Source organism: Bos indicus x Bos taurus, chromosome 5, assembly GCF_003369695.1.
Source record: "Bos indicus x Bos taurus breed Angus x Brahman F1 hybrid chromosome 5, Bos_hybrid_MaternalHap_v2.0, whole genome shotgun sequence".
NCBI classification, from domain to species: domain Eukaryota; kingdom Metazoa; phylum Chordata; class Mammalia; order Artiodactyla; family Bovidae; genus Bos; species Bos indicus x Bos taurus.
The window spans coordinates 90,847,513-90,860,372 of NC_040080.1; the positions used below are offsets into that span (position 1 = coordinate 90,847,513).

General features: G+C 35.6%; 1 protein-coding gene across 4 annotated transcripts in view; it reads left to right on the forward strand.

Moving 5' to 3' along the window:
- LARP4 (La ribonucleoprotein domain family member 4) overlaps positions 1-6,766 on the forward strand; it is a 71,541-nt gene extending 64,775 nt beyond the window's left edge. For all 4 annotated transcript variants that reach the window (XM_027542834.1, XM_027542837.1, XM_027542836.1 and 1 more), the window contains 3 exons: positions 844-968; positions 1,086-1,254; positions 2,329-6,766. In XM_027542834.1, the coding sequence (XP_027398635.1) occupies positions 844-968; positions 1,086-1,254; positions 2,329-2,667 (633 nt within the window). In that variant the 3' untranslated portion in view covers positions 2,668-6,766. The remainder of the gene's footprint in view (positions 1-843; positions 969-1,085; positions 1,255-2,328) is intronic.
- The last annotated feature ends 6,094 nt before the right edge of the window (positions 6,767-12,860 follow it).

Consider the following 12,860-nt stretch of genomic DNA (forward strand, 5'->3'; position numbering starts at 1 on the left):
AAAGTTTTTCTGAATGTTACCTTTAAAACCTATTGTGAAATTTTTTAAAATTTTAATCCCATACCCCTAAAAATTTATTGAAATTTTGTCAGTCGATTTTAATTTCTTAGGGGTCTTTCTAGTTTTTCTTTCTTTATACTTGTAGTAAAATACATGTAACGTAAAATTTATCATCTTAACCATGATAAATGTGTCGCTCACATCCCGCTCTTCCCTTAGCCCCTGGCAACCAGCATTCTGCTTTGTGTCTGTGAATTTGACTATTCTAGGCACCTCATATATGTGGAATCAAACAATATTTGTCTTTTTGTGACTGGCTTATTTCACTTAGCATAATGTCCTCATGGACCATTCTTTGTTTTAGTGTGTATCAGTGCTTCATTCCTTCACTGTGCGGTGATATTCCATTGGATAGATATATACCACGTTTTGTTCATCCACTCACCAGCTGAATATTTAGCTTGTTCACTTTTTGGCTATTATGAATAATGGTACTGTGAACATTTGTATTAAAATTTTTATATAGACATATGTTTTCTCTTAGATTTTTAACTGAATAGAATTGCTCTGTTTTAACAGAGCAGCTGCATATTTTACATTTCCATCCTCAATGTTTGAGAATCCCAATATCTACATACCATCACTAACATTTGTTATCTGTCTGTCTTACTGATTATAGCTATCCTAGGTGAGTGTGAAGTGGTTTCTCATTGTAGTTTTGATTTGCATTTCCCTATTGGATAATTGTGTCAAACTTTTCATGCATGTTCTTATTGGCCATGTTTATCGTCTTTGGAGAAGTATCTATATAAATTCAATTTTTAAATATGTTTCCACTTTAAGGATAATGAAGAGTTCAGAGTTAGCTGCCCAGTGCCTGCAGAAGATGGACAGACAGACTGCACCTCTGCCCAGCAACTCAGTATGAGCCCCAGTCCCCCATGTACAGCTGAGCTTTCTGCATTAAGGTACACGTTTCAATGCAGATGATCTTTCACATTAAGATTACTTTTGCATCTGGTCATTTGCTCAGCTGTTTCTTTGTGCTATATTCTAAGCCTAATGTCAAGTTCTTTTTTTGGTAGCACAACTCAGCCTGAAAAGGATCTAGTAGAGGATTCCACTGTTCAGAAGGATGTTCCCAGCCAGCCAACAGTACCCGTTTCTTCCCCAAGTACTGCAAAGCCATCGAGAACAAATACTGCTTCACCATGTAATAGTAACATAAGTGCGGCTGTAGCTGTGGCCCTGCAGGTAACTTGATAAATTTAGTTTATGTGAGAATAAAACAATAGGTTAAATAATGAGAAATTTTATTTTTCATGGAACTCTGCTAGAGCAGAGTCATTTGGAAATAGCCCAAACTGGGGCTGGCTGCCTGCATCAAAAAAGAGTTTAAAGTCAATCTGAAGAAAAGGGAAAATTTAACCTTGTTGAGGGAATGAAGAAATTACTGTCATTATTTCCAATCATTATGGTTAAGTGAAGCTTACTTTTCTTGGTAACTGTCTTTTTTGGCTTTGAGCCTCTTGAAATTCTTTCTATATAATGCTTAACAAATCTATGAAACCCTTGAGGGGCCACTGCCATCTTTATTAAGTTTCCAGAATCATTTTTATAAATTTGAAAAATACAGAAATGCAGAGGGGGTCGGGTAAGAACACATAGAATTTAGCCATAAGTCTTTCATTTATTGCTATAACTGTCCATTTTTGGTACAGCTCTTTCTTTTTTCTAGGTTAAGAACATTTTACCTTGTCATTTAATAACAAAAGTAATAATAGAATAGCAGCTGCCAGTTTTTGGATGCATTCTTTATGCTAGGATCAGAGCTACAGTCTTTTTGCATGCTTTGGCCCATTCTCACAGTATCCCTGTTCTCCTTTTCAGATGAGGTAGTTAAGACTTTATCATTATTGGTTTCCAGATGCTCTCCTGAGATTTTTGCAGTCTCTCTCAGGATTCTTAGCCAGGGAAGAGAGAATGGAACCATTGTATTTCATCATCATTATTAATTTAATCTGTTTTTCCTTGTTAGACGCTTAGGTTCCAGTTTTTTGCATCACTATAAACAGTGCTGACTTGTATATCCTTCACATAAATATTTCAAGTGAAATTATTGTATCATACGTAAATTGCTAGGACTTTTTAATTATATTCAAAAAGTGTTTTTAATTGTACCAATACACCAATATACTTTAATAGCAATTTGTATGAGATTGCCTATTGCCCTTTCTTTACTGATTTCTTGTGGTTGACACTATTCTTTTTGAACTCTATCACTTAGAGTGTATGTACCATAAACGTTTTTGTTTCTCTACTTCAAAGGAACCTCGAAAGCTCAGTTATGCTGAAGTGTGCCAGAAGCCCCCTAAAGAGCCAGCTCCAGCTCTTGCGCAGCCACTGAGAGAGCTGCGCTCCAATGCAGTATCTCCCACCAAAAATGAAGAGAATGGAGCTCCTGAGAAGTCATTTGAGAAACAACACGAGAAGCCAGAAGCAAGGGCTAGTAAGGATTACTCTGGCTTCCGAGGCAATGCCATTCCCAGGGGAGCAGCTGGAAAAATCAGGGAACAGAGACGCCAGTTTGGCCATAGGTCTATACCTCAGGGAGTGACTCGACGTAATGGCAAAGAGCAATATGTGCCACCCAGATCACCAAAGTAAAAAACAAAACGAAAACTATTCAAAACCTTCTCTCTCTTCCCATTAAACTTGAGCCGTGGCTATACTGAACTGTTTTGGAGGGGAGGGGGTGGCCAGGAAGGAAGCAAGAGCAAGTGCATCCTTAAATCATTACGGATTTTGGAGTTGTGAGCAGTAGAATCCCAAAATTCATCTCTAAAGTGATTTTAAAATGCTGGAGGATTCCAATCAGTATAAATATATATATATATATGTATACATATATAAAAATATAATTTTTCTATTTTTGTTTTTGATTTTAATTTGCAGAGATCTTCTGCCTGGAATCAATTTTGAGGGTTCAGATTTAGCTTGGGAAAAAAACATATTACACATCCTTCAGTAGGAGACGAGGGATTGAGAGAAAATATTTTTTGAAGAAGCATTTCTGTAAAATTAGAAATTAATTTTTTTAATCTATTTAAAGTTTGGCTTGGAGAATGCCATTTCTGCCTATATGGCCTTGTGTTGCAAAACAGATCAGTGGCTGGGGTGCCTGTTGTGGTGTGAGTGTGTGCAAGTGTGATTGAAGCCAAATCTGTTGTCAAGTTAGTAAATGATTTGAAAACTGAATGTAATACTTGAGTAGATTTTTTTTCCAGTTTGAAATTTAGTCTGTCTTTTCAACCTTACTAATACTTCATTCAACAAGCTGTTAAACTCTGATTGTACTTAGAGATATGACTACCAATCAATTTGAAATTCAAGGAAAGAATGGGGGTTATTCAAAAAATTGCAATTTTGTGGTAGATCTGAGTGGGTGGGTCAAACGGAGTTCAGAGGTTTAAGCAGCCCTGTGATTCTCCCCAGCCCCCTAAAATAGGAAACAGTTTTCTTTTGTTAACTTCATTTGTACTCTCAGTTCTTTGACTACCCACCCCCAAAAGCAAAAAATAACCAACCAACTATAGAATTGTATGTTTCTAACTTCCTTTATCAGTCTAGTCAAATCATAACTGTTCTAAATTTCTGACTTGAACATTGAAGTATTTTACTCTTCTGTTCATGTATTTAGAACTTAGATCCCAGAATGGTAGGGCAGGCTGACCCTACAATAATTTATTTGTTAGTGTTAAAGATGAAACGTCGTAGCCAACTCTTAAAGTGTTAAATAGTGTAGACATTAAAAGAAATTTCTTTTTAAAGGCTTAATTTGGGGACAACTTTTTTCTGTTTACAATGTATTTATCACCTCCTTTCTTTCTCTTTCTCAAAAAAAAAAAAAAAGTTTGGAATTCACAGAAACAGAGCCAGCAAGTTACAAAATTTTTGAGTTAATGAGTTAGAAAGATAATTAAAATTAACATAATTTCTCAGTGAATACAGTTGTAACTCTTATATGAAATAGGCAAGTTTACATGCTGGTGTTTAGAAAATGGCTAAAAAATCAAAAACCATTGCATTAATCTGTTTTAAGTCATACCATATTCAGAGTTCTGTGTTTTCTCTTTAGGGATGGTTTGTGATAGTAATAACTGTCCCTTATGTTAGTGAATTACATTTGTACAAACTGAAACTGTAAATTGTGAACACTGGAAAGCACCATTGTGACATAGAATAAACATCTTAGTAATATATTAAAATGAATGTAAATGGAGGTTAAAATTACATTACTGTGAAACTCATCTTCCAACTCTAAGTTAACCTTTGGAAATTTGTATTAATAGGTAATTGTTCAGAGCTTTGAAAACACTGCACATTTCTGTACAATCCAGAATTATCACTTCTTTGTAACTTATTATTCAGCTTGGCAATTGCTTTTGATTTGGTGGATTGATAACATGATATAATATATTTAAGCAGTTCGAAGCTATTCATTTCTACACACTATTTTCTACTAAATGAAACATACAATAAAACTACCTGTGTTGAAATTTGGGGGAAGTTTAGGTCCTTTAAAGAAAAAAAGAAGTATTAATAATCATTGACTACATCTATGATAAAAGTGCTTATTTTGGTTTACTTAGATAATGCTGCAGCTGGTGGAATGATAAGCATTTAAAGTGTTAACACTCTGTGAATGCATTGGATTTAAGAGAATAAACATTTTATAAAAATCACTTGGTAAGGATTATAAACTTAATTATTGCACTTAGATGAAACTTTTTTTTTTTACAATGTGTCACATAAATAGGCCTTTATTGTTTGTATCCTTGTGTGTCTTACTGTTAGTCTACCTAACTTCTAAAAACTAAATGTTTTAATTGATACACAAGACAAAAGAGTTCTTTAAGAAAGCAAGTGTGTTCTTGCTTTTTCCAAGAATGTTATTGAAAGTAGAAATTTTAAAACATGACCATTTAAAAATTTCTTATTAAATACAGTGTTTTAACTTAATTTGCCCTCATTACAGCTAATAGTTTCCATTTTGATGGGATGTATAGGGAAGAATAATGTGTGTGTGTATGTGTGTGTGTGTATATATATATATAATATATATATTCACAGTATGTATTTAGCATTTATTTTATTACATCAGATTAAGGTCTGTACCTAAATGATGCCTGTGAGTTGTGTGAAACTGATGGTATTTTTGTCCGACGTTACTCTGTAAACTGATGAGGGTTGGGCATTCATTGTAGTTTTAACTATTTATTTGGTTCTTTAGAAGGCAGAATTTAAATGTCTAGAGTTTCTCTTCATTCTTATGACTTAACACTTCCTTGGGTTGTTGAAGGGTAAAAGTAGATACAAATGATAATTGAGTGTGTGGTACAGTGATCTTCTGCTATATATAGTTCTTAAGGTATGAGGAGAAGAGTTATACAAGTTCATCACCTTGCACTTCATAGAGAAGCTATATAGAGATGGCAAAATCTGCCTCCATTTTCTATCCAGATAATTAAGATTTTCATGTTATCTAGGCCTGTCTTTAATCTGAGTAATTTCATTTTTGCAAATACACTGGCATTTAAAGGAATGATCCATCTAAATTTTTTTCAACTGGATTTTAGAAGAAGATATGATCTTTCAGTGATATGGTTTTATTGTTATCATATGTGTTCAATTTGCATGTGATCAAATGACATGCAGATTTATTTATTTTGGGTTCCTAAAAATTAAGGTAGCTTGAATATTGTTTTACATTCCTTTTTCTTTTTTAAATAACCAGGATGGCTTTGGAGAAGGCTTCATGAGAGTATTAGCATCTGCTGGAGCAGAAAATAGTATTTAAAAGTCACTGAACACGTTCTAAAGTTTTATTAGTTGTGACATTAATATGTAATCTTTTGGCTTAAATGTCCACTGTTTTTTTACTTTGACACCGTTAAACAGTACTGGGCTTAAGTTTCTGATATATATATTGGCCATGTATATTAACCATATTTTTAGAGTACTGTTTTTGTTTTTACAGAAAAGGTAAAATGCGAAAGTATGTTCCTTTTGAGGGATTTTTATAAATTCTTAACTACAATTTATGGCGTTCTTTCATAACTTTTTACATTTCTTTACAATTTGGTGGCCATTAATTTAACCTAGGGCTTTTTGGTGTATGCTAATTTAACTAGTCTGAGATTTCAAGAAGAAATATAGACATTTCAGCCCTCATTAATTGAGAATATTTTAAGAAGTTAAAAGAGAATTTGTTTTCAAGTTGAGTGTATTTTCTTTTAAAAGCCACCTGATTGTTAAATAGTTTCAATTTTATTGTTAAAAGCTGCAAATTTTTGAGTAGACGGTTTCTAAAAGTACAAGTGAGATACCAATAAGGCTGTGTATAAAATGGTTTTACTTTCAGTTATGCAGCACAAAATACTGATTAGTATAAGAAACAATCTGCATCATTATTGGGTTTTGTTTTTTTGGTTTTTGCTTGATTCTGGTGTCCTTTGAGTGACATCTCGTAAATGTTTGGGCTTGGGAGTCAGAACCAGTTATCTGGCTTCTCTTGTTCATTGCTTAGGTTTGTTCTTGTTGTCCAAACTGCCCCCCCAGCACCCCCTGACATGTGCATATGCTCATGCATATTATGTTAAAATGAGTACATCCTTGTATTTGTATTTTTGTTTTCAACATTGCCAAGGTGCTATCGGAAATTAAAATAACACAAAATTAGAAAAAATAAAATTATTAAAAAGCAGGACTGGTTTCCTTTTCTCCAGGTGGCTTATATCTAACGACTGCTTGTATTTACTTGCTGATTACTTTTCATGTTGCCCACTCTAGTTCTGTTCTGATTTCAGCTGTTGGTTTCTTTGTGTGTGGGGGGGGGTGGGGCTTGAAGTGGATTGTGTGATACTTCATCTGCAAAGTGAGAGAGTAAAAAGCTAGAAGATTCAGCTCTGTGATTCTGGGGTTTTATTCTTTTAGTGTCAGAAGCAGTTATTGAAGGGGAGAAAAATCATAAGGCAATATATATCTTTAGAGTTTTGCCTTCATGGGTCAGATAATGACCTGACTTGAGTATGTAGGCTCTGGACCTTTAAACTTCTGTTTTGAAGAGAAAGCCTTGGTTACCTTTACTTTTTCAACCACCTCTTTGCTTTGAGTACAAACAATATGAGTCTTAATTTTTTTTTTAATCTATGATAATGGCAAAAATGGAAAAACTGAATAATCTGTGACTTTTTCAAATAGCTGATATCTAAATTAATGTGGTAGCTCAACTTTTATTTAATATAGTATTGCTATAAAGCCCTTAAGTGTATGCCACAGTTCTTGAATTGTCTAGCTATAATAAACTTTTTAATAGTAGAAATCAAGGTCTTTTAAATATAGGCTAATTTCAAATTAAATATTCTAATCATATATTCAGAAATTTTTATTCAACCAAGTTATGTGTTGTATGTTTATAAATAATGTACATAATGGTAAAATTTAATGTGAACATTCACTTTGATAGTTACTTAGCTCAGTAATATTGTCCTTGCAAGAGCTAAAACCTTTATTTTGCTAATGAACATTTATCTTAATGAAGTTAGCTGTTATCAGCAAAATCATCCAGATTTATAGGGGTAACAGGTTGACAAAGCATTAGGGCCTTCCTATCAGGTGTTTTGAGTTTATTTGGTCAAGAGAGGAGATGCATAACTTAATTTTCTTCTTTACCATATCAGGAACACAGTATAATTGTGTATTATTTTTGGTGAACTAATGCCCAGTTGATAAACTTAATTATGTAGGCTTTTCAGTTGTTTTAAAAGTGGCTTTGTCGAAAGATTCTCATCACTGAGATAACCTTATATATGCCTTGTTAGAAAATGTTAACGGAGTATTGTATGTCTCCCAAGTTTAAATTTCAATTTTATGCGTAGAAGTTTTTATAAAAAGTTTTAACGTTTACTACTAAAGGGTTGTGAGTTTCCTTTAAAATCTTTGGCATGAAAACTATCATGGATGTCTTTAGTTGGTATGAGGGTTTAAAGGAATTGAGATGTTTTTACTTTTTTCATAATGCTCCTAAATATGGGCCTTCATCATCATCTGGTGTTGTAGGAAGGAACAAGCTTCCTAAAAGTTGTTTTTTTTACATTCATTTTGGTCGCTGTTCTGCAGATCTATGAAGCCCCTATACTTCTCTTGTGTTTCCTTTGTGTATCTACTGTATCACACTTAATGATAGTGGTAGAACCTCAGCCTCCCTATACCCTTATGTAGGCTGTTATTTGTCTTAAGTTCTATTTTAGCTGTTTCACATTCCAAATTCTGCCTATACAAATAACTATGACCTCAACATGTCAAAACTCAGGGTATTGACAGCATTGAAGGGAATCATGAGTGGGGTGTTCATTTAGCCAGTATGTCCAGTATTACCAGTATTTACACTTCCAGGCAGTGTGCTATGCAGAAAAAAATAGGTTGGATTCCAACCATTATGGTCCTTAGCATTAGATAGTCATAAGTAATCGCAAAATTAGACCAGCAGTAAATGTGCAAGCTGGTATCCATGCAGAATCAAGCAGAATCCATGCAGCTGGAGTGGGAGATGGTATAGGAATTGAATGTATCCCTGGTGCCTCAGATGGTAAATCCATGCAGAATCATGGCAGAATCCATGCAGCTGGAGTGGGAGACGGTATGGGAATTGAATGCATCTCTGGTGCCTCCGATGATAAAGAATCTGCCTGCAATGCAAGAGTCGCCGGGTCTGATCCCTGGAGAAGGGAATGGCAACCCACTCTAGTATTCTTGCCTGGAAAGAGGAGTCTTTTCTGAGAAGCAGAGGACAGATGATGGGAGTAGCAGTGAGCCAGGAGGAGAGTGTTGGAAATGAAGGCATAACCTGTACATTACCACTTTATAATGCATTGGAAGAATTGTAGGGCCCTACAGATACACAGTATGGAGGACCTTGTTCCATCTTCCAAGCTGAGGCTGGAGAAGGAGGTAAGAGCCAGACACCTAGGACTTAAAATTTGTGCATTGTGGAGAACAGATGAGACCAGTTAGAATTTACCTGGTGATGATACAGTTGGAGCAACATGGTAGATTTGAGAAACATTTGGGTATAAACACTTGAATGGATTAGATACAGAGGGCAAGGGGAAGGCATAGGAAATGACTCACACTTTTGTAGCTTTGAAACTGAATTGAAGTTTGTGGCATTCACCATGATTGAATACATTGGTAAAGAACCTTTTGTGGGGAGGAAAATATGAGTATAGTTTTGAAATGGTTATGCTTATTTTTGCAGGATTTCTGGTAATCCTAAAAATGGCAAGATGGCGGGGGTGGGGGAGCTGCACAGTTAAATACTAAAATTCCTTATAAAAGATTGTTTAGCATTAGGGTGGCTTTCCTTGGATAACTTTTTTTTTTTTTTAAGCTTACTGAGGAATGGGGCTAAAAATTAGTTTGTATCTGCCTCTGTTTCTTAATTGTTGCTACCTTAATCCTAATCATCATCCTCTCTCCAACCTGGACAGTCTCATGTGCTAAGCAACTACTGTGCTAAGCACTTAGATGACTTCATTCAAGTTGTAATGTTTTCAGTCCTCACCAATAGACTGGGGAGGAATTAAAAGCATTAAGCTTGTTGTTAAGGGTTATTACTGTAAAACAAATGTTTTCTTATCAACTTGCCATTTTTCTATGTGAAGATCCTTGTGTATGTGTTTAGTCACTCAGTGGTGTGTGACTCTGGCCCCATGGACTGTAGCCCACTAGGCTCCTCTGTCCATGGAATTTTCCAGGCAGGAATACTGGAGTGGGTTGCCATTTCTTACTCCAGGGAATTTTCCTGACCCAGGGATCAAACCTGCATCTCTTGTGTCTTATGCATTGGCAGGTGGGTTCTTTACTACTAGTACCACTTGGGAAGCCCTTAAAAGGTACATGTGAAGATTATAATTCTTTCAGCTTGTGTACTCATCAAAAAAAAATTAGGGGGTAATAGCAAATACTCATCAAGTTTCCAGATTAACTTAGACTAAATTTTTTAAACATTGTATCTTACCGCTATCTTATTTTCTTGTGGACATATGGCTATTTGTGTAGCATGCCATATTTTATCAGTATTCAAATCTTGAGAAAATACACGGTAGCTCCATGACCTCAATTGTTCCATTTATGACCATTCTGATCTTACATGTCTACTGTAAGCCAAGATACTAGGTGCACAGGATGCTAAAATTAAGAAAATTCTACCCTTAGTAAATTGAGAGGCCAGCATTATAAACCAAAATAGTGCTAAAAAAATATGAATGTTTTGATGATATTAGGTATACACCAAGATAATGGTCAACCCTCCTGGTGGAGGAATACATAAACTTCCAGATGGAGTCTTGATAAATATGTGTTGGCTAGGTAGGTGAAGGAAGAATGGGCAGCAAAGTGACAAAGAGTGCAAATAAAGGCAAAGAGGCATGACCATGTGCAAATTCAGTATAATAGTTTGGAATGGGTGGAGTACAGGTTTCAGTAGAGTACTAGAGAAAAGCTAGTAGGATTTGTTTTACAATCAAATCATGACCAACTGTATGCTAAAGAAATGACTTCACTTGATTCTGTAGGGAATGGAGAGCCACTGAAAGTCTTAAGCAGAGGATTATGGTTAGATTGGGAAATGAGAACAAACCTGGTGGCTTTGTAAATAGTTTGGGAATTGGCCAAGTGAGAAAGGTATTTGGAATTAAGGGAGCAGCAGTTAAAACAGTGAGAGGATGAATAAAGATGTCCACATCCTAATCCCCAGAACCTGTGAAAGTTATTTATACAGCAAAGGGGGTTTTGCAGATGTGATTGAAGATTTTGAAATGAGGTGGGCCATGAACTGTCCAGGTGGGCCCAATATAATCACAAGAATGCAGGGATTCGACAGTAGTGGGAAGTGTGACAATGGAAGATGAAAGTGATGTGTCCATGTGCCAAGAAATGCCAGCGGCCTCTGGAAGTTGGAAGAGGCAGGGGAAAGATTATTTTCTGGATCCTCCAGAAGGAACCAGTCCAGGCAACACCTTGATTATAAGACACATTTCAGGCTTCTGACCTCTAGAACTGTAAAAGAGTAAACGTGTAGTGTTCTGAAACAGTAAGTTTGTGATAATTTGATGTAGCAGCGATGGTGCAGGTATATATGATTTTAAAGAAGTCAAGTGGGTAGGAGCTGGTATCTTGACTAGATGTGAGAATGAGGGGAAGATTTTAGGATGCCTGTGAGGCCTATCTGGTCAGTAACTTGAGAAGTCATGAGTGAATAAGATTAGAAATTGATTACAGAAGATAGGAGGGATAAGTACAGAAGCCTAGAAAATGTCAGGCTTTTAGGGGCGGGAAGAAAATATATCAGTACAGTTGGTCCTTTGTATCCTTGGGTTCTGCATCGGCATCTGCAATCTAAAATACTCGGGGAAAGAAAAATGTTCCGGAAAATTTCAAAAGGCAAAACTTCAGTTTGCAGCGCACTGGCAACTATTTACATAGGATTTATATTGTATAAGGTTTTATATGTAATTTAGAAATTAAGTATATGGGAGAAAAAAGTATACAGGAGGGTATGCGTAGCTTATGGATTTCCTTGGTGGCTCAGACAGTAAAGAATCCACCTGCAATGTGGGAGACCTGGATTCAGTCCCTGGGTTGGGAAGATCCCCTGGAGGAGGGCATGGCAACCCACTCCAGTATTCTTACCTGGAGAATCCCCATGGCCGGCTACAGTTTATGGGGTGGCAAAGTTGGATACAACTGAACATCTAAGCACAGCACATCATGCACAGCTTATATGCGAATACTATATTGTTCTGGCAAGGATGGGATGAAACAAAAGTTCTTATATATTGCTATGGGAGTATAAATTGATGAGACCATTTTTTGGAGAGCAATTTGCTGCATTTAGAGAGTGATGAGCATGCTTTGCAAATTCGTAATTCTACTTCTAGGTTACATATCCTGGGACTTGATTCATGGAGGCTATAAGAATATTGCATTTTTTTTTTTTTTTAACAATGAGATGAAAACAATGTCCATCAAAAAATAATTATAGTAAGTTTTGTGATGGAATACTATATATCACTTGAATGAACTGAAACAGGTCTTATATGTCAAAAGAAATTTTTAAAGAGCAAGTTAAAGGGACATGTTTGATACTTTTTACTTATAGTTTTAATATGACTATATATTGCTTTTGGATCCTTTTATACTTTAATAAAAATATAAAAATGTACCAGTACACTTGGGAATGATACCAGCTGCAAGATAGTAGATATGTTTTAAATAACTGTCTTTGGGGAAGGAGGAAGGGAGGTAAATAAAAAGGGATGTATATAGAGGGTCTTCAAATATATCTGTGTCTTTAAAGTTCTGAAGCAGAAATAGGTGGTTAGATAGGTACATAGGTATAATTCTCTATACTTGTAAATAAAAAACAATTCTTGAAAATACAAAAAAGGCAGAGGAAAAGGACTTCCCAAACAATACTGGTATTAAATGTCCTGACAAAAGCAAGAGAAAGAGATGTGAAATTTCAAGATGTGAAGTATAAATGCCATGTAATTGAGATGACTGAAAAAGCCATTGAATATTACAGTTGGACACTTACTGGTAACCATTACCAAACTGATTCAGTAGACTAGGAGTGGAAGCCTGATGACAGAGGGTTGAGAAAAGGTTAGAAAGGAAGCAGAGGGAAGCCAGTGGCTTATTTAAACGTCCAGTGATGGAGCTGGATCCAAGTGCATAATTAGAATTATTCTAGCCCCTGCCTTTCTCCTTCCTTCTCACCTTTTCCCCACCCCTTT